Source organism: Dama dama, chromosome 23, assembly GCF_033118175.1.
Source record: "Dama dama isolate Ldn47 chromosome 23, ASM3311817v1, whole genome shotgun sequence".
Taxonomy (NCBI): Eukaryota; Metazoa; Chordata; class Mammalia; order Artiodactyla; family Cervidae; genus Dama; species Dama dama.
In genome coordinates this window covers 32532092-32558741 of record NC_083703.1, presented here as the reverse complement: position 1 = coordinate 32558741, position 26650 = coordinate 32532092, and the positions used below count along the sequence as shown (strand labels likewise).

Below are 26650 nucleotides of genomic sequence, written 5' to 3'. Positions count from 1 at the left end.
TCTCTCTTGTAGAGAACTGATATGGGGAGAGGGGTAGGGGAAGGGGGAGTGGGATGAATTGGGAGATTGGGATTGATGTCTGTGCACTGCCATATGAAAATAGATAGTGGGAAGCTGCTGCATAGCACAGGGAGCTCAGCTCTGTGCTCTGTGATGGCCTAGGTCTATGGTGGTGTGGGGTGAGAGAGAGGTGCAAGAGGGAGGGGATATATGTGTCCATATAGCTGATACACAGCTATATGTACTAACAAAACATTGTAAAGCAACTATATGCCAATAAAAAATAAAATAACACATAGTAAAAAAGAAGTTCTTAAAAGGAGCTTTCACCAGCAAGTTGAAATTAAAAAAAAAAAAAAAAACTATCAGAGTTGGCAGAGACAAAATTCTTGTTATGAATGCAGGAGAGTCTGGCCCTGGAAGTTTTGGCTTTTACAGTTTATCTGGTGGCCTTGCTGGCCCGTGTGCTTTTCTTTCCTAGACGCAACCGCTCAGACCATCATCTTGAGTTAGTTTGGGGTCAGGGCCCCTTTCTGGTCACATCCCAGACTTCTACCTAACTGTGAGCTCTTCTGGCAGCAGCCTCTGATGTGCTTTCTCTGTTGCTTCCTCTATCATTTCAAGTTCTCCCTGACATTCAGTCGTTTTGGATGGGTCATTGCAACCTGATGCCCAGTCATCCTTCCTCAGGTTACAAGTCAGCTCACACGTGTCTTGGAGCCATTTCATCTTGTGCCACATTGCTTGTGATCCCACAATCTTTAATTCCTGCTTTTATCTCGATGAATTTCTCTCTGTCCCCTTTGCCTTGTCTGAGAGATGTCCCCAGATCAGAAGTTAAGGAGGATTTTTTTCTAATAACCTCATTTGGGTGGGTGCCAGCTTCTCAAATAGGATCTGTCCACGGGTCATGACCTTGCTTAACTCAGACTGGGAAGGTTTCTTCTTTTCCTCTCTCAAGAGCAAGTAAGTCCCTCACAATTCTTCTCATGGGCTCAGATCCAAGGAACACGTGGTGGTAGTTTAGTCACTAAGTTGTGTCCGACTCTTTGCAACCCCAAGGACTATAGCCAGCCAGGCACCTCTGCCCATGGGATTCTCCAAGCAAGAATACTGGTGTGGGTTGCCATTTTCTTCTCCAGGCTGTCTTCCTGATCCAGGGATCGAACCCAGGTCTCCTGCATTACAGGCAGTCTTTACTGACTGAGCCACCAGGGAATCTTGAACATCTAATTCTCACTTATTCCCACTACAGAGGACTGATGGTCTAGCCCTCTCTCTGGAAGGCCTGTTGCCTTCCACTTCTCTATGGATCCTGGCATCTCTTACGGAGTCAGGTCTTCAAGCATCTTAAAATGTGGCGGTTATATTTCTGTCACTTTGAATAACAATCATTGTTGAAAACAGCATGAGCTAGGAGTCTTGACTAAGAATCATTGAAAGAGGTTATATTGATCAGATGCCTAAAGTAGACAAACGTTTGAAATTTAAGGGTTCTGCAGATCAGCATTTTAACACATTCCTAGGAAGGTTTTAATGACATTAGATGAAAAGGAAGAAAAGTAGGAATGAAAGGAAGAAAAACTAGGAATTCAAAGGAAGAAAACTTTGAATGAAAAGGGGGCAGGACAGAAAAAGAGTGCAGAGAACTCAAGGGGCTTCCTTTCTGTTCCTTTGGCTGTGAAGTGACTTCTGTGGGTAGGAGAGGTTACCAGCACCTATAGCAACAACAGTGTGAGGAAACAACACAGCAAGGCATTTAGGAGAACAGGAATGCAGTGTTTATTTAGTAACTTTCATATATCAACCCCATGTAATCCCTTGCCTTCATCTGCCTGAATGGACTGGACAGCTTATAAATACCAGAAATTTATTTTTCATGCTTCTAGAGGCTGGAAGTCCAAAACCAAAGCACCTGCAGATCTGGTGTCTAGAGAGCCCACTTCCTCATAGACAGCTGTCCTCTCACTGTCACCTCACAAGGCAGAAGAGGACCAGGAAGCCCTCTTGGGCCAATTTTATCAGGGCACTAATCCCATTCATGAGGACCCCCATGACCACATGACCTCCCAAAGCCCCACCTCCTAATGTCATCACCTTGGGGGCTGGTATTTCAACCTATGAATTTTGAGGGAGACACAAACATTCAATCTGTAGCATCCCTATAAACTACTGAGTAAAGATTTGAACAAGGAAACTCTTGGATTTCAAAGGCCAAGGTCAGAGAGTGGAACCCAGATTCAAGGCTGGCCCTGCTGGCTGACACCTAAGGTCCCCCTTTCCCCTCTAGCTTTACTCTTGCATCTCCACTTCAACCCAGATACCTTCATTTGCTTTCCGTATGCCTTCTGTGATTTCAGTTGGGCAAAGCTGTTTGGACTTTATATTAACAAAGATACTCACTGATTTAAGAGAAGTTCTATGAAACACTCAGCCGTAATGATGCCTGCCTCTCTGTTTCATGATTCAGTCTTGCAAAGCCATCATTATTCAAAGCACTGCTGGCTCAGTAATTCAGTTCATTAACGGTGCTGCCTGAATAAAATACACAGCAAGTTAGAAATAAACAATTCTTTGGAAAGTATGATAATACATTCAGAAAGTGCAGAAGGTGAGGCATGTAGACAGAAAGAGGAAGGAAGTGGGAAGAAAACCTTATCAAGATAAAGAGGAGTTTTGTGAGCCCATAAGATACTTGTACACTGTCTTTTTAGACAAAATTTCTGGAAGATTAATTATGACTCTCTCTTGTTTATATCTTTACCTTGATACCGCCTGCTCCCTCACCTCCCACATCCAATTTATTATGAAGTCCTGTCAGTTTTATGTCCAGAATAGATCTCAAACCTGTCAGCTTCTCTTCCCGCCCATGGATGGTGGCTGTGGGCTTCTGGTCCACTCCTGCACCCTGATGATCTCTTCTTCCAGGCATGGAGGATGGTTGCCCTTTTCTGAAAACTGCTGTGAAATCAGGTCAGGCAGACGGCTAGTTCTGGCCAGGCTGAAGCATTCAGATACAGAGTAAGACCTTCCAGCACTTTCTCCTTCTGCCACAACAGTTACGGAGGCAGGTTGTTGAAAGTGCCCTGAGAGTGGAGTATGTGGTATTTCTAGATCACGTGGAGCACGGCTGCCCTAGAAAGCCACCCAGTGTCTAGCAGCCATTTCATGAGCAAGAGACGTCAGCAAGAGAAAAACAAATATCTTGTATTAACACATATATATGGAATCTAGAAGAATAATACTGATGATCCGATTTGCAGGGCAGGAATAGAGATGCAGATGAAGAGAATGGACTTGTGTACATAGCAGCGGAAGGAGAGGGTGGGACAAACAGAGAGTAGCATTAACATATATACACTATCATGTGTAAAACAGATCGCTAGTGGGAAGCTGCTGTGTAGCACAAGGAGCTCAGCTTGGTGCTCTTTGATGACCTAGAGGGGTGGGGTGGGGCCTGTGGGAGGCTCAAGAGGGAGGGGATATATGTGTACATATAGCTGATTCACGTGTTGTATAGCAGAAACTAACACATCGTAAAGCAAATATCCCCATTAAAAATACACGGTAAAGGTTACATAAATACTGGCATGTGCAAACAAAACAAACAAAAGAAAGAAACAGACTTTTGTGACGGAAAGCACCTGCCAGTGGGCAACCTCAATCTGGAATGTTCCCCGGCAAAGTAGCACCCTTGGATTACCCTGGGGATCTCCACCCAAATGACACTTTCTCAGAGGCCCCCACGCGATGCAGGCAGCTCTGGTTACACTTCTCCATCGCATCCACTGCTGTTTTCAGGGTCCTGTCCACAGACCAGAATTTTCTATTCGTTCGTGTGGTTTTGTTTGATACACGTTGTTCTCCTTAACCAGACGGGAAGCTCCACTAGGGAAAGGGACTGTGTTCTGTGTTTTCCAGCTCCATATCCTAGGCCTCCTGTGGCTGGTTCCTAACTCATATTAGATTCTCAGCAAATATCTTCAGGATGATTACATAGATGCATTAACAAGAAATCGGAGTTGTGTGCATATTTTTGACACATAGGGAGAGTGATGGTTGATATTTTTTGAGCTCTTATTATGGTAGGTATGGTATAAAGTGCTTTTCTTTCCTTTTTTAAAAAAATTATTTATTTATTTGGCTTCACTGTGTCTTATTAATAGGGCTTTTCCGGTGGCATAGATGGTAAAGAATTTGCCTGCAGTGCAGAAGACCCAGGTTCAATCCCAGGATTTGAGGATCCCCTGGAGAAGGGAATGGAAACCCACTCCAGTATTCTTGCCTGGAGAATCGCATGGACAGAGGAGCCTGGTGGGCTACAGTCCATGCAGTCGCGAAGAATGAGACACGACTGAACATCTTATTAAGAGTTGAGATATATGGGATCCAGTTCCCTGACCAGGAATGGAACCCAGCCCCGCTGCATTGGAAGCCTGGAGTCTTAGCCACTGAACCACCAGGGAAGCCCCCCACCCCAGTTGCTTTTCATTGTTTCCTCTATCATGTATATATCATGACAATAACACTATAAGGTAGGGACTAGAGATGCAGAAACTGAGGCCTGAGTCGGCTAACTAGTAGCACACATGTGTCTGCAGGGCTTATTAGGCAGCCCGGCTCCATAACCTGTTTCCTTAACTTGCTTTTTTGATTTGGTTTGTTTCCAGCTCCAGTTTTTCAAAGCTCATACAACAATAACAACAGGCCCTTATATCACAGCTACTGTAATAATTAAAGGCCAGATTTATCTTGCCTTCTTTTGAGAGAGAATTATTGATCTTCTGTGTCTGCATGCTTCCTACCAGAGACAACATCTTTTTAAAAATAGTGTCTGTTTACACTCACAATGATTAAAACTATTCAATAACTTGTTCAGTTATATACTAACCTCAAAATATGAAAACTTGAAAATATAGTCTTCCGAGGAGAGTTCCTTTCTATTTGACTTTATCATGTCAGTGTATTAAAAAATTTAGACCCATTGTCAGAGGTGAAAATATCAATTTCCTTTTCCATGGAGAAATCCAATAATGGGATGAAAATTAGACTTCATTTGGGTACACTTTATCAATAAATCTGATTTTTGTTAACTGTATCTCATAAATTCTCCTTTTAAATCAATCTGTTTTTTTTTAATCTCTTTCATGAACCAGCACATATCTGAATGAGAAGTCCCTCCACCTGATGGATCGATGCCAAAATCTGCACACGGGCTTGGAGACTTTATCTAACAGAACAGGAAAGTAAGTTCTACTCTTCACATTTAACTTGATTTTAAAATAAGTGTTTTGTGTCAAAAATGTTTCACAGCATCTTTTAAAAAAATTAGCCTCTTGAAAATTTTTCAATTAATTAATTTTTGACTGTGCTGGGTCTTCGTTGCTGCAAGGGCTTTTCTCTAGTTGTGGTATTCGGGCTTCTCATTGAGGTGGCTTCTCTGGTTGTGGAGCACAGGCTTTAGGGCATGTGGGCTTCAGTAGTTGTGGTTCCCAGGCTCTAGAGCACAGGTTTAGTAGTTGTGGCATACGGGCTTAGTTGTTCCATGGCATGTGGGATCTTCCTGGATCAGGGATCAAGCCCATGTCTCATGCATTGGTAGGGAGGTTCTTAACCACTGAGCCACCAGGGAAGGCCCAAGCTCTTCATAGTCCCCTGATATCATGCTTGAATTTTTCTGCATCCAGCCCAGGCCTTTGGGAAAAGTGCCTTCTTTAAGTTTTTCTTATATGACTCAGTTTGAGCTGGCCACTGTTTTTGCCAGGACCCTTGCTTATGATAGATTGGTCAGAAAGATGGGTTCGATAAAGGACAGAAATGGTATGGACCTAATAGAAGCAGAACATATTAAGAAGAGGTGGCAAGAATACACAGAAGAACTGTACAAAGAAGATCTTCACGACCCAGATAAACACGATGGTGTGATCACTCACCTAGAGCCAGACATCCTGGAATGTGAAGTCAAGTGGGCCTTAGAAAGCATCACTATGAACAAAGCTAGTGGAAGTGATGAAATTCCAGTTGAGCTATTTCAAATCCTGAAAGATTATGCTGTGAAAGTGCTGCACTCAATATGCCAGCAAATTTGGAAAACTCAGCAGTGGCCACAGGACTGGAAAAGGTCAGTTTTCATTCCAATCCCAATAGAAACACAGTCCCAAAGAATGCTCAAACTACCGCACAATTGCACTCATCTCACACGCTAGTAAAGTAATGCTCAAAATTCTCCAAGCCAGGATAATACATGAACCGTGAACTTCCAGATGTTCAAGCTGGTTTTAGAAAAGGTGGAGGAACCAGAGATCAAATTGCCAACATCCGCTGGGTCATCGAAAAAGCAAGAGAGTTCCAGAAAAACATCTATTTCTGCTTTATTGACTATGCCAAAGCCTTTGACTGTGTGGATCACAATAAAGTGTGGAAAATTCTGAAAGAGATGGGAATACCAGAACAGCTGACTCACCTCTTGAGAAACCTATATGCAGGTCAGGAAGCAAGAGTTAGAACTGGACATGGAACAACAGACTGGTTCGGAATAGGAAAAGGAGTACGTCAAGGCTGTATATTGTCACCCTGCTTATTTAACTTGTATGCAGAGTACATCATGAGAAATGCTGGGCTGGAAGAAGCACAGGCTGAAATCAAGATTGCCGGGAGAAATATCAATAACCTCAGATATGCAGATGACACCACCCTTATGGCAGAAAGTGAAGAGGAACTAAAGAGCCTCTTGATGAAAGTGAAAGAGGAGAGTGAAAAAGTTGGCTTAAAGCTCAACATTCAGAAAACTAAGATCATGGCATTTGGTCCCATCACTTCATGGGAAATAGATGGGGAAACAGTGTTAGACTTTATTTTTGGGGGTTCCAAAATCACTGCAGATGTTGACTGCAGCCATGAAATTAAAAGACGCTTACTCCTTGGAAGGAAAGTTATGACCAACCTAGACAGCATATTAAAAAGCAGAGACATTACTTTGCCAACAAAGGTCCATCTAGTCAAGGCTATGGTTTTTTCAGTGGTCACATATGGATGTGAGAGTTGGACTGTGAAGAAAGCTGAGTGCCGAAAAATTGATGCTTTTGAACTGTGGTGTTGGAGAAGACTCTTGAGAGTCCCTTGGACTGCAAGGAGATCCAACCAGTCCATCCTAAAGGAGATCAGTCCTGGGTGTTCACTGGAAGGACTGATGCTGAAGCTGAAACTCCAATACTTTGGCCACCTCCTGCGAAGAGTTGACTCATTGGAAAAGACCCTGATGCTGGGAGGGATTGGGGGCAGGAGGAGAAGTGGACGACAGAGGATGAGATGGCTGGATGGCATCGCCAACTCAGTGGACTTGAGTTTGAGTAAACTCCGGGAGTTGGTGATGGACAGGGAGGCCTGGCGTGCTGCGATTCACGGGGTTGCAAAGAGTCGGACACGACTGAGGGACTGAACTGAACTGAACTGAATACTTGTAAATGCTTCTTTTCTTAATTTTTTAGTACTTATCTTTATTCATTTATTTATTTATTTGGCTATCGTGGGTGTTGGTTGTGGCATGTGGGATCTAGTTCCCTGACCAGAAATCAAACCCAGGTGCACCCTGCATTGGAAGCGAGGCTTCCCTGCTAGCCACTGGACCAGCAAGAAAGTCCCATGCAAATGCCTTTTTTCTTGCACAATAAATACAATGAATTTTGAGGTGGATGTCAAGTAGCTTATGCATTGTAGATGGTGCTGCACATCTGTTTTGATCATGTTGGAGCGATTATTTTCCTTGTCTGTTGGGCTCTTCCTCAAACTTTTCTTGAGGGACTCAAATTCCAAGCCTCTTACAGCACCCTCCATGCATCAGATCTGTGGTGCCACACCTTATGAATAGTAGAACTTGGAAAAATTGGTCCTTACTCCCCCATTCCCTGTGACAAACTGTCTGTATTCCTTGCCTGATGTGGGAATCAGCGTGTAAAAGTTACAATGGACTGTCTCCAACTCTCTCTCTGATGAGCTATTCAATATTTTTGTTCCTCAAAGTGACAAAAGTGCTCAATGTAACAATGATCCATTGCTGTACTTTGCAGCAAAGTCCTTGCATCAACATGGTACAGTGTTCTTTAATCATGGAAGGTGATTTGATTTCAACACAGAGAATTAAAAAAAAAATTTTTTTTTGGCCACACCCCACAGCATATGACACTTTAGTTCCCTGACCAGGGCTGGAACCCATGCTTCCTGCATTAGAAGGCGGAGTGTTAACCACTGGACCACCAGGGAAGACCCCACTGCAAAGAATTTTACAACTCTTTTATGGGCATCAGCAAATATGGTTAATTGCAGTATGCTGATGAGATTGCCTGGTCATAGTTTGCTGTCTCACTTTTTCCCTATTGTTTTGGATTTGACGTTAAGACTTTTTCTCAGTTGTTGTTTAGGGGGATACCTTTCCATGATCTGCACAATTTTCAGCCAGCTCATATAATTAGCCTGCACTAGTATTCTATTTGGCAAAAGTCTAGAGAAAGTAGGCATGAACTACCCATTGTTATGAAAGTGTTATTTTGCTCATAGGAGACTAATTTGTTCAATAGTATTGTCTATTGTGAGGAATTGTACATTCTGCGACCAGCACTGATACAGAGGTACAGGGGACAATTGGGAACGCTATTCAGTGTGTGGTAATAAAAAGCAATTACGTTTTCTTAGAAATAATGATTTAGCTCTGTTTTTGTCATGGTCTGTTAAAGACTTAGAATTTCCTCTTTCTTCAGCCAATTTTCCCCTTTCAGATGCTAAAATAGAATTTAGGAAGATGGTGTTAGAGTGGGAGGGAGCAGTGCTCTTTCTCCTACTGGTCTTGACTACTTTTTAAAAAATTAATTAATTTTAATTGGAGGATAATTACTTTACAATATTGTGATGGTTTTTGCCATACATCAACATGAATCGGTTGACTACATTTTTGAGTGAAAGAAAGCTAATGGTTGGCATTGGGAAAACCATCGGGATTCGTTCTTTTCTGTGCAAGGCTATGAGCTCCAGGACTGTGAGTTTGTGGTTCTATCTGTGGTGCCTATCACAGGACTCAGCACATAGTAGTTACTCAGCAGATGTTTGTGGAATTAAACTAATAAATGAATAAATATACTTCTTAGGTCTTCAAAGGAGTTTTCTTCACCATCTCTAACTCTGTCCATAAACTTCAATTCCTGTTTGAAAACTATTTTTAACTCCTCTGGCTCTTTCTCTTTGAATCTGAAGTTTTCTGTTTTTTCCTGCCTTATCCTTTCTCCTTGAATGTTTCTCTCGGTTTCTCCATCTCAATCCTTTTTACCAGGTGTCTCCTGGATAAAATATTATACCGTACTAAAATGCTGCCTAGTCATCTTATCACTGCTAGCTTGCATTTTTCAGTATGGCAGAGATTATTTGTGATCTTTTCTGCTTACTTTTTAAAAAATGATAATTGTGTGAATATTTAAGTTGCCTATCTTAGTCCACATCGTTTCAGACCAATGAGCTGATTTTTTAAGAGCAAATACTTCAGAGGAGCTCACCCAGGAAATGATCTCATTCCTCCCCGTCTTGGGTTTTGCTGCCTCTGTCACTATACTGTTTTCTTCCTGTGTTCCTCTTCCATTTTCCCAGATAATCATGGAACCCAAGAAAGGTTACATCTATGTTTGTTCAGTTTCTCCCATCTGGTCAGGATAGATTAACTGCTCTAACAGAATCTCCCCAAACAGAGTATCACATCACAATCTTGTGTTCTCTTTCATACAATGTTCAGTATAGACCTTCCTTCTTGATTAAGCAACTCTTTCTGACTACTGACTCAGGGATTCTGAATCCTTCCATCCTATGATGCAGACATCTTCAACAGGTGATCTGAGGGTTGCTGCAGAAGGAGAGGGTGCTATAGAGAAGGTACAGCTTGGAGGGGACATGCATAACTTCCCATCATATCCCACTGGCTGGAACCAGTCCACCTAGATGCTTGGGGTCATGTGATTGGGACTGGCCAATAGAATGTGAGTGCAGTTGTCTCATGATGGGCATGAGGGTTGTAGTGGCCAGCTGGGATGCCGCATACAGCAACAGCTACGTGATTTGGTAAGGGAGTACCTGTCAGTGACATCAACCAGGTACTTCTGCACGATATGCATTAAATATTAAATAGCTCAGCTGTTCTTATTATTGTATTGACAATAGATCCCTCAGGTCTTCCTTACAGATGAAAGGAAACATTTTGCTTAAACAATATCTTATATCTTCTGAACGCTTGAATAGTTTAAGTAGTGCTCCTGGTGAAAGGAGAGATTTAGAGATCTTCTTACAGAATGTAAGCCACTGCCCTACATCTTCCTGTGCAGTCATGAGGGCATGAAAAAGCCTCTTGCCTTCAAATAGCTTTTCTTGGTAAAATTCAAATTCTCAGAATTAAGGTTGGAACAAAGGCTTGCATCAGCTAGTTGTGGCTTGAACCATACACTGCTAGGTGAGTGTGTATGTCTGATGAGCTGTTTCATGCTGTACCATTTGAAATTACCAAGAACAGTAGAATTTTCTGAAAGGATCATCTTAATGGGGCATCATAAAGATGTTTGTTCGAAGGCTCTGTTTGCAAGGTGAAAGGCAAAGTGAATTGAAGACTGGCCCTAAGTGTTCTTCCTGTTTATTATCTTGGGGAGCATGACCTGAATTGCAGCTTGAAAAGAAGTATAAATTATGGTGGATCAGGCTTCAAAAAACCTGACTCTGAACATATCACTTGTCAGCCTGCTAACAATGCAAGTATTGCTAAGTTTTAAGTTGTCTGCCAGGAAAAATGGTGTGTGGTCATAGACAAGATTTTCTTGGCATAGAGTGATATATGGCTTGTCCACTCAGCTTTAAATCTATGATGCTTTCATTGCCTCTTCAAAAGATATCCACATTTTTGTGTCTTTTTACCTCTGACCCTTTAATTTGCCTTTTCTGGTCAGCTTTTAAGGGCTCAAAAATTTATCCCTCCTTCCTTTCATTGTCAGAAAGGAGACATTAACACAAAACAGCTATTCATGCCAACATGGTATGTTCTTAATATCATGGGGCATACCTGTTGGTAACCAAAGCAGTGGCTCTGTTTGCTGATATAAAATTTTAAGTTGGGCGGGTGAACTGATAACAAGGCTGTAATAGAAGTCTCTGAAAACTTCTTTTTTGTGTGTGCAAAATCTGTCAAGGTGGTTTAGCCATCAATTCTGTACCTCAAAGAGAACATAAGAAATAAGCAATCATACAATTTAAGAACTTGAGGGAATGAATAGTCTCTTAAATTCTTTTGATCCGTATACCTTTTTATATATAACTTTTATATTTCTAAGCAATCTAATTCCCTCAGTTTAAAGATAAAAATAGGATTATGACTTTTTTCAGAGTCAGGCAATCAGTTAATGGGAAGGAGGAAAATAAAATATTTTGTGTGTGGTTGTTGATGCTGCAAGTTAACCAGCATAATTCTAATCCGAATTCCTTAGTTAATACTTGGCAGGAGTTGCTTAGTATCATTTGTTACCATGCTGATGATTGGAATAGTGTATTAAGTGTTTGTCAGTGGAAATAAAACTGAATTTTCCCTCAGAGAAAAATTGAAACACTGACTTCTGCATTATACTACAATCTTGATTATGTATTCACATCAGAAGGATTCCTAGTACTTGCTCAAATAGCAAGTCATTTGAAGGAAACCTTTAATAGGAAGACAGTGACAATAAAAATAATCACACTTATTTAAGGTCATTAAGAAATAATTGGAAATGATTATTTCCAATTTCAAAAGTGAGATGGAGAAAGAAAGTGAATATATTGCATTTGTTCACCATTTTCAAATATAACAAGTATTGTTAAAGGTATTATTTATCTACTATTCCTGGTAGCCAAACTTCCAAGATGGTGCCCAATAGTCCTTCCTTCCCGGTGTTTACATGTTTTCCCCCTGCCTCCCTAAAGGGGACTGCCCTGTGTAAATAGAGTATCACAGGAATAACCAGGTGTGATTTCAAGGTCAGGTCATAGAGTGTTTGATAATTTTGCCTTACCTTCTCTTAGGTTGCTTGCTCTGGGGGAAGCCAGCTACCGCGTCATAGGGACATTGAGAGGTCCACATACCTGAGGTCTTCCGCCAACAACCAGGACCGCTTTGTCAGCCATGTCAGTGAGCCTCCCTGGAAGTAGATACTTCAACCTCAAGCTACATCTTGACTTTACAATCTAATGAGCTACTAGCCCAGAATTATCCAACTAAGCTACTCATGAATTCCTGACCTATACAAACTAGGCAGTAATAGTTTATTGTTGTAAAACTAAGCTACTAAGTTTTGGAGTAATTTATAATATAACCATGGATAACTAACTGGCTACTCAATTCATAATCCTTTATGCTATTATATTTTTTATCATAATGACAATTTTTATAATGACATTTGTGTGTGGTTGTTGATGTTGGAAAATAACCAGCATAATTCTAAGTAGAATCCCTTGGTTAATACTTGGCAAGAATTGCTTAGTATCATCTGTTACCATACGGAAGATTGGAATAGTGTATTATTTTAAGTGTTTGTCAGTGGAAACAGGGGCCTTCCCCACGGCTCAGCTGGTAAGAACCCAAGTGGCTTTGCAGGAGATGCAAGGGACAGGTTCGATCCCTGGGTCAGGAAGGTCCCCTAGAGTAGGAAATAGCAACCCACTCAGTATTCTTGCCTGGAAAATTCCAGGGACAGAGGTGCCTGGAAGACTATAGTCCATGGGATCACAAAGAGTCAGACCCAACTGAGCTACTGAACATGTGTGCAGTGGAAACAAAACTGAATTTTCAGTAGTGGTAATAACAGCTATTTTTGTGGACCTACTGTATGCAAGGAAATGTAAGTATTATCTATAGTCTTTGCAGTATTTCTTCAGAGTAAGTTTCGTTATTCTAATTCCACAAGTGTAAGTGATGAACTCAGAGGGTTTTAAAAGGGCTTGCAGAACATGAGAGGGTTAGAAGTGGCAGATCCAGGGCTTGGACAAAATTCTGACTTTTCTGTTCTCGCTACTGTATAGCTCCATTCTTAATGAAAACAGAATTAACAAATCACAAATACAGGAAGAGAAAGGCATTTGACTTTATAGTGCAAAGCTATAAAAGCAATCTTTATCCAAAATAGTAAGTATATACATACTTTGCTCACATTTTGTTACTTATTCTACTTACGCATCTGTAATGTAAATATATGCAGGTAAGCTTTATCTTGCACAATTACCCTAACTGTAACTTGGGGATCAGTGTGACTTCTCTTGGTAAGGTCATGGCAGATGGCTAATTATTGTCATATTTCAAAACTAATGTCTGAAACATTTGGGTGTTTTATGTTCTAATTATACATTAAATCTCAATTTCAGAAACACACAGCAGCTTCTCTGTGCCCAGCACTACAACAGGCACAGAGACAATTGTTCTCAACCTGGAGGTGTGTATCAGACTCCCTGGGAGGTTTTTCAAAGTATGCATGGTTGCGAACAGTTTAACTCTTGCCTGAGGGACACAGTGATAAAGAAATTATTTCTACTCTTTAGCAGCTCTCAGTACATTAAGAAAGTCAAGGACTTCCCTGGTGGTCCAGTGGTTAAGACACTATGCTTCCATTGTAGGGGGAACAGATTCAATCCCTGGTCAGGGAACTAAGATCCCACATGCTACTCTGTGTGGCAAAAAAAATAGAAAACAAAAAACAAAAACACAAGAAACAAACAAAACAAAAAAAGAAAGTCATATATTTACAATACTTTGTCTTCTCCTTCTCATTCTCTGTAGATTCCATGTCATTTCCCCTCACTTTTGACCCTGGAGTGTCCCAGAACTCAGTCTTCCAGTCTCATTTATCTTCCTTCTCAGACCTGTAGGACTCCATTTAATCTCATGAATTTTAACTGCCATCTACCTACTGATGACTCCCAAACTTATATGTGGACCTCTTTCCAGATTCATGTTACCTCTGCCCAGTCAACACTTCCCTGCGATACTCATAAGGAATCTCAAGCATTATACATCTCACAGGATCTCCTGGATTGCTCCCTGAATTATATACTTCAGCACTGTTTCCCATTCAGTTAATGGCAAGTCTGTTCTTCCAGTGCTCTATCCTAAATGCTTGGGGTTATTCTTGACTCCTTTATTTTTATCTAAATCTATCATTAAATCTTACTGGCCACCTTGAAGTCATACCCAGAAGTGGATAATTTCTTACTCACTTTATCACTTCCACCCTGGTCCAAGCCATCTTTATTTTACTATTGGCAAACATCTCTAATTCTTCTAGCTTTTATTCCTGCTCTCTTGGAGAATATTCTCAATGAAGTAGACAGTTGGAACCTTTTTAAATGTAAGTTAGATCAGGTCACTTTTCTGTTCTAATGTGTTCCCATTTCACTCAAAAGACAAAATTCTTACAGCAGCCTGCAGAGTCCTGGTAGCACTTCTCAAATACACGTGTAATATATTTGCCAATAAAAAGCACAAAGAGGGTGGTAGAAGGAAAGTTGTATCAGGCTAAGGAAATGACTACAAATGTAACAAATATAGTAATATATAGTTGGTTTATAACAATAATGTAATATTGTATAACAGAAATTCAACACGAAGAAAAAGGAAAGAGAGTTATGTGAGTATTATTTCTATATATCAGTACAGTTAAACTAGTACAAATTGAAAGCTGATTCTGATAAGATATATATGGTAAACCCTAGAGCAACTGGAGAAGGCAATGGCACCCCACTCCAGTCCTCTTGCCTGGGAGAGTCCTCTTGCCACTCCGTCCCATGGACGGAGGAGTCTGGTGGGCTACACAGTTCATGGGGTCTCGAAGAGTCGGACACGACTGAGTGACTTCACTTTCACTTTTCACTTTCACGCACTGGATAAAGAAATGGCAACCCACTTCAGTACCCTTGCGTGGGAGATCCCATGGACGGAGGAGCCTGGTAGGCTACAGTTCATGGGGTCTCGAAGAGTCGGACATGACTGAGTGACTTCACTTTCACTTTTCACTTTCATGCACTGGAGAAAGAAATGGCAACCCACTCCAGTATTCTTGCCTGGAGAATCCCAGGGACGGGAGCCTGGTGGGCTGCTGTCTATGGGGTCATACAGAGTTGGACATGACTGACATGACTTAGCAGAGCAACTACTGGAAATATAGTTTAAATTATTAAAGATGTCACGCCAATGTATGGCAATGTATGTCATGCCACCACCACAATATTGTAAAGTAATTAGCCTCCAATTAAAATAAATAAATTAATTTAAATTAAAAAAATAAATTGGCAGAGGTAAATCTTACTGTATTGGTAGTAACATTAAATATGACTGGATTAAATCATGTAATCAAAAGGCAGAGATTGCCAGACTGGATTAAAAAGCATGATCAAATTATATGCTATAGAAGACACATTTTGGATTCAAATATACAAATAGATTGAAAGTAAAAGGATAGAGAAATATATCATGTGCAAACAGTAACCACAAGAAAGCTGGGACGAGTCTTCCCTGGAGGTCCAGTAGTTGACCTTGCCTTTCCATGCAGGGGTAGAGGTTCATCCCCTTGTTGAGGTGCTAAGATACCACATGGTTCAGTGCCAAAAAATCAAAACATAGAACAAAAGCAATGTAGTAACAAATTCAATAAAGACTTTAAAAGTGGTTCACATAAAAAAATATTAAAAAAAATAAAACTGGAGTGTATATATTGATATTAGAAGAAATAAACCTTTAAAACAAAAGGTGTTAGTAGAAATAAAGCTGATTTTATCATCATAAAAGCGTCAATCCAGGAGAAAGTTATAATAATTATAAACACATGTGCATTTAATAACAGAGCACCAAAGTACACAAAGCAAAAACTGACAAATAAAGGAAGAAATAAAAACAATAATTGGAGACTTAAATAATCTGTTTCAGTAGTGGCTGCAATACCAGACAGAAGGTCAATAAGAAAACAGTAGAACTGCATAACAGTATAAACCAGCCAGACTTAACAGACATCTATAGAGTATAGTACCCACCAACAGAATATACATTCTTTTCAAATGCACACAAAATCATATGCTAGATTATAGAACAAACCTCCATAAATTTAAAGAATAAAAATAATACAATGACCACATTTTAATGAAATTTTAAATAAATATTTAGGGGAAAAATTTGAGAAACTCACAAATATATAGAAATTAAACAACATATTCCTAACTGTGCAGTGGGTCCAAGAAGCAATAGAAAGGGAAATTGAAAATAATTAGAGATGAATGAAAATAAATACACAGTATGTCAAAATTTATGGGATGCAGGAGGTAATAGCTGAAGCATATAAGACTTCTTTCTGAGGTGACAAAAATGTTCCAGAATTGACTGTAGTGATGGTTGCACATATCTGTGAATATTCTAAAACCCACTGGCTTCTATACTTTAAATAGGTGAACTGTATGGTATGTGAATTATACTTCAATGAAGTTGTTAAAAACTTTAACGTGTCTACAGATCATTTGAGGATTTTACTTTATTTTTTTTTCATTTATTTTTATTAGTTGGAGGCTAATTACTTTATAATATTGTAGTGGTTTTTGTCATACATTGACATGAATCAGCCATGGATTTACATGTTTTCCCTATCCCGATCCCCCCTCCCACCTCCCTCTCTACCCGATCCCTCTGGGTCTTCCCAGTGCACCAGCCCCGAGCACTTCTCTCACGCACCCAACCTGGGCTGGTGATCTGTTTCACCCTAGATAATATATATGTTTTGATGCTGTTCTCTCGAAACATCCCACCCTCACCTTCTCCCACAGAGTCCAGAAGTCTGTTCTGTACATCTGTGTCTCTTTTTCTGTTTTGCATAGAGGGTTATCATTACCATCTTTTTCAATTCCATATATATGTGTTAGTATACTGTAATGGTCTTTATCTTTCTGGCTTACTTCACTCTGTATAAGGGGCTCCAGTTTCATCCATCTCATTAGAACTGATTCAAATGAGTTCTTTTTAATGGCTGAGTAATATTCCATGGTGTATATGTACCACAGCTTCCTTATCCATTCGTCTGCTGATGGACATCTAGGTTGCTTCCATGTCCTGGCTATTATAAACAGTGCTGTGATGAACATTGGGGTGCACGTGTCTCTTTCAGATCTGGTTTCCTCGGTGTGTTTGCCCAGGAGTGGTATTGCTGGGTCATATGGTAGTTCTATTTCCAGTTTTTTAAGAAATCTCCACACTGTTCTCCATAGCGGCTGTACTAGTTTGCATTCCCACCAACAGTGTAAGAGGGTTCCCTTTCCTCCACACCCTCTCCAGCATTTATTGCTTGTAGACTTTTGGATAGCAGCCATCCTGACTGGTGTGTAATGGTACCCCATTGTGGTTTTGATTTGCATTTCTCTGATAATGAGTGATGTTGAGCATCTTTTCATGTGTTTGTGAAGATTTTACTTTAATACAGAGTCTGATTCCTTAAGTCTGAGACAGGGCGTGAGATTCTGTGTTTCTGATATTCTTACTATTTGATGCCAGTAGTGCTAGTTTGAGGTCCATGCTTTAAGTAGCAAATCCTCTACCATCAGATTTCCTGTGACCTTCCACCTTCATGAGTGGATTCCTGAGTGACTCGTGTGTGATTTCCAGCAGATCTGACCATCTTGCTGTTTCTTGAACATACCCTGCCTGCTTCTACCTCTGACTTTTGCATTTGTCCTTCCCTTTGTCTAGAATGTTCTTCCCATTCCTGTACCCCCATATGTGCATTGTTTACTTAATCCTCTTCTCCAAATCTCTGCCCAACTCCTATCTCCCAGGGAGGTCTTCCCTGACCACCCCACTTATATTGCAGTCCTATTTCACATACTTCCCCTCTTTTTCTGCTTTATCTTTCCTCACAGTACTAAGTACATGAGATACTTCAACATGCTATTAATTTATGTATTACTTGATATATAGTTTGGTAGGGCTGCCGTAACAAATTACCATGGACTAGATGGCTTAAGGGCTTTCCCTTAAGCTGGCACTAGTGGTAAAGAACTTGCCTGCCGGTGCAGAAGACGTAAGAGACATGGGTTTGATCCCTGGGTAAGAAAGATCCCCTGGAGGAGACCCACTCCAGTATTCCTGCCTGGAGAACCCCATGGACAGAGGAGCCTGGCAGGCTACGGGTCCATAGGGTTACAGAGATTTGGTCATGACTGAAGCAACTTAGCATTTATGCATGCAGATGGCTTAAAGAGTTTCCCTGCTGGTTCAGTGGTAAAGAACCTGCTGGTGCAGGAGATGCAGGTTTGATCCCCGGGTCAGGAAGATCCCCTGGAAAGGGAAATGGCAACCTACTCCAATATTCTTGCCTGGAAAATCCCATGGACAGAGGAGCCTGGTGAGCTACAGTCCATGGTCACAAAGAGTTGGACATGACTTAGTGACTAAGCAACAACAGCAAGATGGCTTAAACAACAGAAATTTATTTTCTCATAGTTCTAGAGCCTTAAAGGCCAAGATTGCAGTGTCAGCAGGTTTGGTTTCTCTGAAGTCTCTCTCCTTGCCTTCTTGCTATATGCATGAAGCATAGATATATGGCCTTTTCTCTTTGTTTGGTCTTTTCTATGTGTGTGCCACCATCCTGGTATCTCTCTGTATCTACAAATTTCATTTCCTTATAAGAACATAAGTAGATTGGACTAGGGCCACCCTAAGGGCTTCATTTCAATTTAGGGCTTCCCTGATGGCTCAGATGGTAAAGAATCTGCCTGCAAAGAGCCAGACATGACTGAGTGGGACCCAGGGTTCTGGCTCTTAGGATCCCCAGGGATCCTTAGTAGTCTCAGGAGACCAAGGGATCACTAATGATCTCATTTCAATTTAACCCCGTATTTAAAGGCCTTATCCCCAAATACAGTCATGTTCGGATGTCCTGGGCGTTAGCGTTTCAACATATGAATTTGGGAAAATACAAGTCAGCTCATGCATTAGATTTATTGTCCACAATCCCTTATTGCAATATAAATTTCATGAGAACATGGATTTTTTTTTTTAAATTCATTTTGTTCACTATTTTAATTATCGGTCTCTAGAACAATACCTTACACATAAGAGATCACTCAGTAAGTATTTATTGAGTAAATACACGAAGACAAAAGGTAAGTGCTGTGGAGATATTCAGAGGATTTAGGGTGGCGGAAAGGACACAGGAGGAGGAGATAACTTGGCTTATATGAGTCATAAGAATTTAAAAGGAAAAAGGTTATTAGCCACTCCGGTATGGTTTAAAGATCTTACCAGGTACACTATCCATGCCAGCTCATTCACTCTTTTAGCTCACTCTAACTATATGCTCCTTTTCAAGAGATGGAGAAACACTAAATTAATTGATTCTTTCTGATTCCTTGTGATATATAGGATCCTAGTTCTAAATGTTGATAGTATAATATTACGAAATTATGATTTTCAGACTCTGAGTATCCTCTTATATGTCTGAAAATTTTCTTTCTATGAACTTGCAAGGGGGGATCATCTTTTTTTCTTCTTCAGAAATCATATAGCAATAGTGCTGTGAGAGAAAATTTGGAAACGTTAAATAGCCGCTTCATTATTTATTCATTCTTTCTGTCCTGATGATGTATTTGCATGTTGCAGATGTTTGTGAAGAAGATCCTTACAATTATATATTTTTGACAGTGAGGTACTGCTTGACTTTGGCATTATAATCAAATCAGTCCAATGAAGTAAACTGTTGCATGCGTGCATGTGTGTGTACGTACGTGTTTAGTGACTCAGTCATGTCCAACTCTTTGTGACCCCATGAGCTGTAGCTTGCCAGACCCCTCTGTCTGTGGAATTTTCCAGGCAAGAATACTGGAGTGGGTTGCCAGTTCCTGTTCCAGGGGATCTTCCAGATCGAGGGATTAAACCTATGTCTCCTGTGTCTCCTGTATTGGCAGGCATATTCTTTACCACTGCACTACCTGAGAAGCCCAGATTGTTACCACCAAATAATTATTTGTTACCACCAAATAATTCTGATAAATATCACCATGAATAGCTTTCCGTTTATGCTATAAATTTCTCTTAACCTTCCAAGTCTACTTTCTGTTTTTTTCATTCTTGCTCTGTGCTTCAGGAGGCTGACTTCCTTGTGGTATCTTAGTTGGATTCTCATAATTTTTAGCTTCTGATTAGGGCCACATTCCAGAAGTCATTGGTAGGAGAGTGAAAAATGAGGAGAGATAAAGTCAGGGGCACTTATTTCCCAGGATTCCTCTCTATGGCCCTAGTTTAGGTATGACTTCATTCTTTGCCAAAGGCCATCTCTCCTGTCCTGTGGCCTCTTCTATACCTGTAGTTATAGCTCTTTCTGGGTGTTGTGTGAACTTAGGGTGGTCACAGCTTTCCTCCTCTATCTCTCTTGTCACCTAAGTATGCTTCACCAATCCATGTAGCCCTTTCTCTACCATGTCCCCTGTCCTTGTAAATAGACACCCCTTTCCCTCTTGGTTGACTAAAGTTAGTCACTGTTTGCAGTATTTCCTAACATGTGTCTTAAACATGTAATTACTATCAAAATCCCAAAAGTTAATGGTTCAGGACAGAGAAAGTATTCTTTTAAAATAAGTTTCTGACTTTTCAACTGTGGCAATTTGGAGATTTCACTGACGCTGTGAAGAACTTCAGCATCTTTAAGAATTCATTCCTAAAATTGGTTTTTGAAAATTTAACTTGTGTGAGGAACACTAAACAGTATGCAGAGAATAAAGGTTTGAGATCTCGTTCTCCTATGCCAGTGATAATAACCACAGCATTATAATTAAAAGTTACCATCTTGCTGAGTTAAAAATGGTGCAGATTGAATTCTCCCACCTTCAGTGAATGAACTCGTGGTAGGTCTGTACTGTGCATAGCTCAGTTCAGTCTGCTTTGCTACATGCTTCTCTTTTTTAGCTGTCACACATTCATCAGCCATTCCTTAAAAAGTATTTCCCAATGGAAATGATTAACTGTGTTGACTGAAAATCTTAACCACCATATTGACTTGCAGAATTTATTTTTATGTAGGCCTGAGCTCTTCAGGGGTTTTGTAGAAACTAACTACAAAAGATGTTTGATCTACATAGAATACCATGTAGAAGCCTATTGACTTAATATTATTGGAGTGTCTTCATCCATTTCAATAGACAGAAGAATTGACTTTCACCATGAAGAGATATTACTGGAAACTACTTTAGTATCTCAACTGCTTAAGTAGGATTGATAAATGAATATCCGAAGATAAGGTCTGGGCACCTAATAAGTATCCAATAAATATTTAATGGTTAAGTTAACTATCCACTGTTGTTGTTCACTTGCCCAGTCATGTCCAACTCTTTGTGACCTCATGGACTGCAGCATGCCAAGCCTCCCTGTCCCTCAACATCTCCTGAAGTTTGCCCAAGTTCATGTCCATTGCATCAGTGATCCCATTCAGCCATCTCATCCTCTGACACCCTTTTCTCCTTCTGCCCATAATCTTTCCTAGTATCAGGGACTTTTCCAATGAGTCAGCTGTTCGAATCAGATGACCAAAATACTAATTAACTAACCAAAATATAATATCCATAAATTATAACTTTTGAAAAGCTCTATTTATATCTTTTTTAAAAAATATTTATTGTATTTATCTGGCTGTGCTGTCTTGGTTGCGGCTCTCAGAATCTTTGATCTTCATTGCAGCAGTGTTGTAGCACCCCATGGACTGTTGCCCTCCAGGCTCCTCTATCCATGGAGTTTTCCAGGCAAGAATACTGGAGTGGGTTGCTATTCCCTTCTCCAGGACGTCTTCCTGACCCAGAAATCAAACCACATCTCCTGTGTTGCAGGTGGATTCTTTACCATTGAGCCACTGGGGAAGCCCATACCCCATTTATAGTTAGTATAAAACAGTGGCTTTTCTCCCTGTGCTGTACGATAGATCCTTGTAGCTTATTTATTTTATACACAGTTATTTGTACCTCTTAATTCCCTATTCTTGTCTTGTCCTTCCCTACTGGTAACCACTAGTTTGTTCTCTGTATCTGTGAATCTGTTTCTTTTTCATTATATTCACTAGTTGTTTTTTTTTTTCTTTCAGATTCCACCTGTAAGTGATATCATACAGTATTTGTCTTAGAAAATATTTAAAAATTTAATATTACATTTACTTAGTATCATTGTGTATGTTATTTATAATCTACATCTCATTTTGAGTGTTATTAATAATGACTTAAATAGACGTTATTTATTCTTTTGAAAATAACTTGCTGCATTATTTAGTATGATTTATTGTATGTCTTGGTACCAGAAAATACTTCTGATGGGATTAATTTTCAGTTTCATTATGAAAATAGATGAGATGCAGCATGATATATTGGAAAGAGAGCCAGACTCTGAATCAAAAGATGTGACTTTAATTCTTAGCTCATCTGCTTATAATACAACATTGAGTAAGCTGTTCATCTCAGAACTTTTAGTTTTGTCGTCCTTAATGGGGGTGACATCATAGGTAGCTGCCTCTCACAGTTGTGGGGTAAAGGCTGTACCTTGCAACTGAAAACCAACTATAAATGTAAATTTGCAGAAAGTGTGATTTAGAGCTCAACAGGGAAGATTTTTTTTTTAAGATTTATTTATTTAATTTTTTGACTGTATTGCATCTTCGTTTCTGCATGCAGACTTTCTCTATTTGCAGTGAGCAGGGGCTACTCTTTGTTGCGTTTCTTCGGCTTCTCATTACAAAGACCTCTCCTGTTGCGGAGAGCACGACTCTAGGGCGTGCAGGCTTCAGTAGTTGCAGCTCTCAGCTCTCAGTGGGTGAGCACAGACTCAAGAGTTGCAGTGCGAGAGCTCAGTAGTTGCTGTTGCTGGGCTCTGGAGTGCTGGCCCAGGAGTTGTAGTGCACGGCTTAATTGCTCTGATCATGTGGGGTCTTCCTGGACCAGGGGTCAGACCAGTGTCCCTGCACTGTACGGTGGATCCCTGACCACACGGGACCACCAGGGAAGCCCAGGAGGAAACTAGTACAGAGGCACATCTACTTCACAGATTAGCCCAGACTTGGGACACTCATGTGCGCTTTCCTTCGCCAGCCATGCTCCCTGCTTGTGAATCATGATAGTACTGTGGTGACCTTAATTTTCCAAAAAAGCTGATTGGTGATTTATTTTTTTAGTAAAAAAAGGCAAGCACGTCGGGGGAAAACTCCCTTCAGCTCCCTTCAGTTTCTTATTCTCTGGTCTTCCCCTTTATAATATCAGAAGATAATGCTTCCTTTCTAGACTGGACATAAAAAGAGATTCTTTGAACAGAGCAACCCTAGGTAGCCCGAGTGTTGTCTTCTGGTTGTAAAATGGCCAGGAGTATTTCTCCTTTAATAGAAGATAGGTCTGCTGTAATGTATTCAACTTGGTTTTAAATATTAGGGACTATAGAGACTTCCTTAGTGGTTCAGTGGTTAAGACCTCACCTTCCAGTGTAGGGGCTGCCGGTTTGATCTCTGGTCGGGGAGCTAGCAGTCCACATGCCTCTGGGCCAAAAAAAAAAAAAAAAACATAAAATAGAAGAATATTGTAACAAATTCAGTAAAGATTTTTTAAATGATCCACGTCAAAAAAATCTTAAAAATACAAAATAAAATAAAAAAAAGAAACAGAAGAAAAAAAGAAGACAAAACAAAAGAAAGAAAAATTCTTAAAAATAAATAAATATCAAGGACTTTACCCTTCTAGGCAGCTAACTTACTAGTAAAATTAGATACATTACGATGAACATCTTTCAATATCAAGTTAAGTTGGAGCCAACTCCAATTTATTGGAGGATATATCTCATGAAAACAAAACATTTTAAAGGCTATGTATTTTACAGTACACCTTTATTCTGATTGGAAATGAATGAGAATTTTAATGTTCTAGACTAAGCTTAGATATGAAATTGCCCTGCCCTGGTAGCTCGGTGTCTGCCTGCAGTGCAGGAGATTTGGGTTCAATCCCTGGGTTGGGAAGATCCCCTGGAGAAGGGAATGGCTACCCACTCCAGTATTCTTGCCTGGGAAATCCGATGGACAGAGGAGCCTGGAGGGCTATAGCCCATGGGGTTACAAGAGTTGGATGTGACTTAGCAACTAAACAACAACAAGTTTAGATAACTGTCACCATGTGGAGGCAGGCAACTCCTCACTCCAGCAGGGACGCGCCACATCTAGACAAAGCTATGAGGCTAAAGTATAGGTTTCTCAAGTTCCTTGGTGACAAGTCTTGGGGCCCAGGGGGGTAAGATAAAATGAAGCCTGCGTGCAAGTAAAACTTTTTTTAAGAGATGGTTTAAAAAATGTGGAGCATTTTAAAAGCGTTTATTGAATTTGGTACACTATTGCTGCTGTTTTGTATTGTGGTTTTTTTGACTGCAAGGTATATGGGATCTTAGCTCCCTGACCAGGAATTGAACTTGCCTTCCCTGCTTTGGAAGGTGAGGTCTTAACTACTGGACCACTGAGGGAGTCCCTAAAACTATTTTTAATCTCTTCTACAGTAGCTCTTTGCTTTGCTTTTCCTTTAGTATTTAGCAAAGTCTTTCAAGATTTTCAACTTTTCTTCAGTGGGAACCAAGAGAAAATATCTTTGATTAATCTTGGTGACAACATGGTCAAGAGAGATACCCTAAAGGCAGGTAAATTTCAAGGGCAAAGGAGTTACTTGGTTGACTACCTTCCCAACCTCTACTAAATATGCCTTTTAGAGGTAAAGTTTGGAGGGAATGCACTGTACTGTGTAGTGGTGAGGAAGATATTTTCCTGACAAGATTATTTACTGCCTTCCCCACCCACTCACTAACATCATTCCATCTCTTTATTGCAAAACCTTGATCATAGCTGGCAACTAATGAGTATGATATTAATTGAAAGGAAATTTAAGGGTTTTTTTTTTCACTCAAAAGGATATATGCATTTTAACTGATAACCCTTAAAGACTAGAGGCTATTTTATGATTAAAGGAGTTATTAATTAACGATGAAATTTCAGATGGAGGGAGGTCTACCAGGGACTGGTAACTGGCCATACTTCACAACTATGCCTGTAGATTTTTTATGCCCAATATACATCTCTTTTAACCTGTCCTAATCTGTTTTTTAAATGTTCTGTTCAAAATCAAAGGTTAAGGTGATTATTTTTGGGAAATGTTTTCCATATATCCCAAGGGAAATCTATCAACTTAGAGTCTGAAAAAGATGATAAACTTTATATTTATGGTAAATGTCTATGAAAATATATGTATTTGTTAATGAAAAGCTAAGGTGAAATAACCATAAGATACATGTGTGAATTGATGTGCTATCATGGTTGGCTTGTAATACTGAACTTGACTTATGATGCATGCAAATTACATATTCCTTGATCAACAATAATTATTTGTGAATTGCATGCTCCTAGATGTCTTGACATGAGTATGAGGTTTCCTTGTTTCTATATCACCTTATTTAAGAAAAGATTTAGAGGGCTAGAATGAGTAGATTATGAATGTCTTTCAATGACTTATATATTCATTTATCAGTAAGTGAAATCTTTATTTTCTAATTTCATTGACATTTGACTTTCAGGTATTCAGAGGATGACTATCTTCAGATTATCACAAATATCCAGAGCTGTCCATGGAAACGACAAGTAGAAGAATATGAGAATTTTAGGTAAAAAGTTTTTCCATAAATAATATGAGTTTAAAAATGTTTTGTACATTTTCTCTGTGGAGAGAATAAGTGATGTGTTGGGGTTTTTCGTTGCTTGTTTTTTAATTTTATTTTTGGCTGTTTTGAGTCTTCATTGCTATGCATAGACCTTCTCTACAGTGAGTGGAAGCTGCTCTCTAGTTGTGGTGCTTGGGCTTCTCATTGCAGTGGCTTCTCTTTTTGTGGAGCATGGGCTATGGAGCATGGGCTCAGTAGCTGCGGTTTCCAGGCTCTAGAGCACAGGCTTAGTAGTTGTGGTGCACAGGCTTATTTGCGCTGCAGCTTGTGGGATCTTCCTGCACCAGGGGTTGAACCTGTGTCCCCTGCTTTGGCAGGTGGATTTCTAACAACTGAACCACCAGGAAAGTCCCATAATGTGTTGTTAAAAAGAAAAGTAGAGGAAGCCAACTGACAATCAGGAACATTTCCTTCTAAGAGTCTTTCATGAGACACAAGGCCCTCTAACTCCATCTTATACATAGAAATTTGTATTTGTAATTATGTTGCTGATGTAATTACAAAAATCTCAAGTTCAAAGAGAAAGTTTTTGCTGTACTTTTTATTATTTTAGAAGATTTTGCTGCTTCTTTGTACTGTTTGTATTTGACATTTATTTATTTATCTTATATGGAATTTTGGAAAACAGAGATAAAAATCATCTATGGTCCCATCACTGTAGAACAAAAGCCATGTTCCTTTCAGCATATTCCTTTCCAGTTTTTCTCATTAGTTTTTTAATCTCAGCAACATTCGGAAATATGAGATGCTCCAGGTAATAACCAGGGAAGTACTGTCAGCCTGACAGGACCAGGTTATCAGTAGCTGATTACAGAGCTGTCTGTGCTGGCATCACTTGGAGCCTACCCAGAAAGAATAAATTATATCAAA

The 26650-nt window shown here is 40.0% G+C and overlaps 1 protein-coding gene across 1 annotated transcript in view; it reads left to right on the top strand.

Annotated features, from left to right (window-relative positions):
• The window catches only part of ST8SIA6 (ST8 alpha-N-acetyl-neuraminide alpha-2,8-sialyltransferase 6), a 147298-nt gene that overhangs the window by 75830 nt on the left and 44818 nt on the right, over positions 1-26650 (top strand). Inside the window, exons 3-4 of the mRNA XM_061125736.1 lie at positions 5157-5246; positions 25637-25723. Of these exons, the coding sequence (XP_060981719.1) occupies positions 5157-5246; positions 25637-25723 (177 nt within the window). The remainder of the gene's footprint in view (positions 1-5156; positions 5247-25636; positions 25724-26650) is intronic.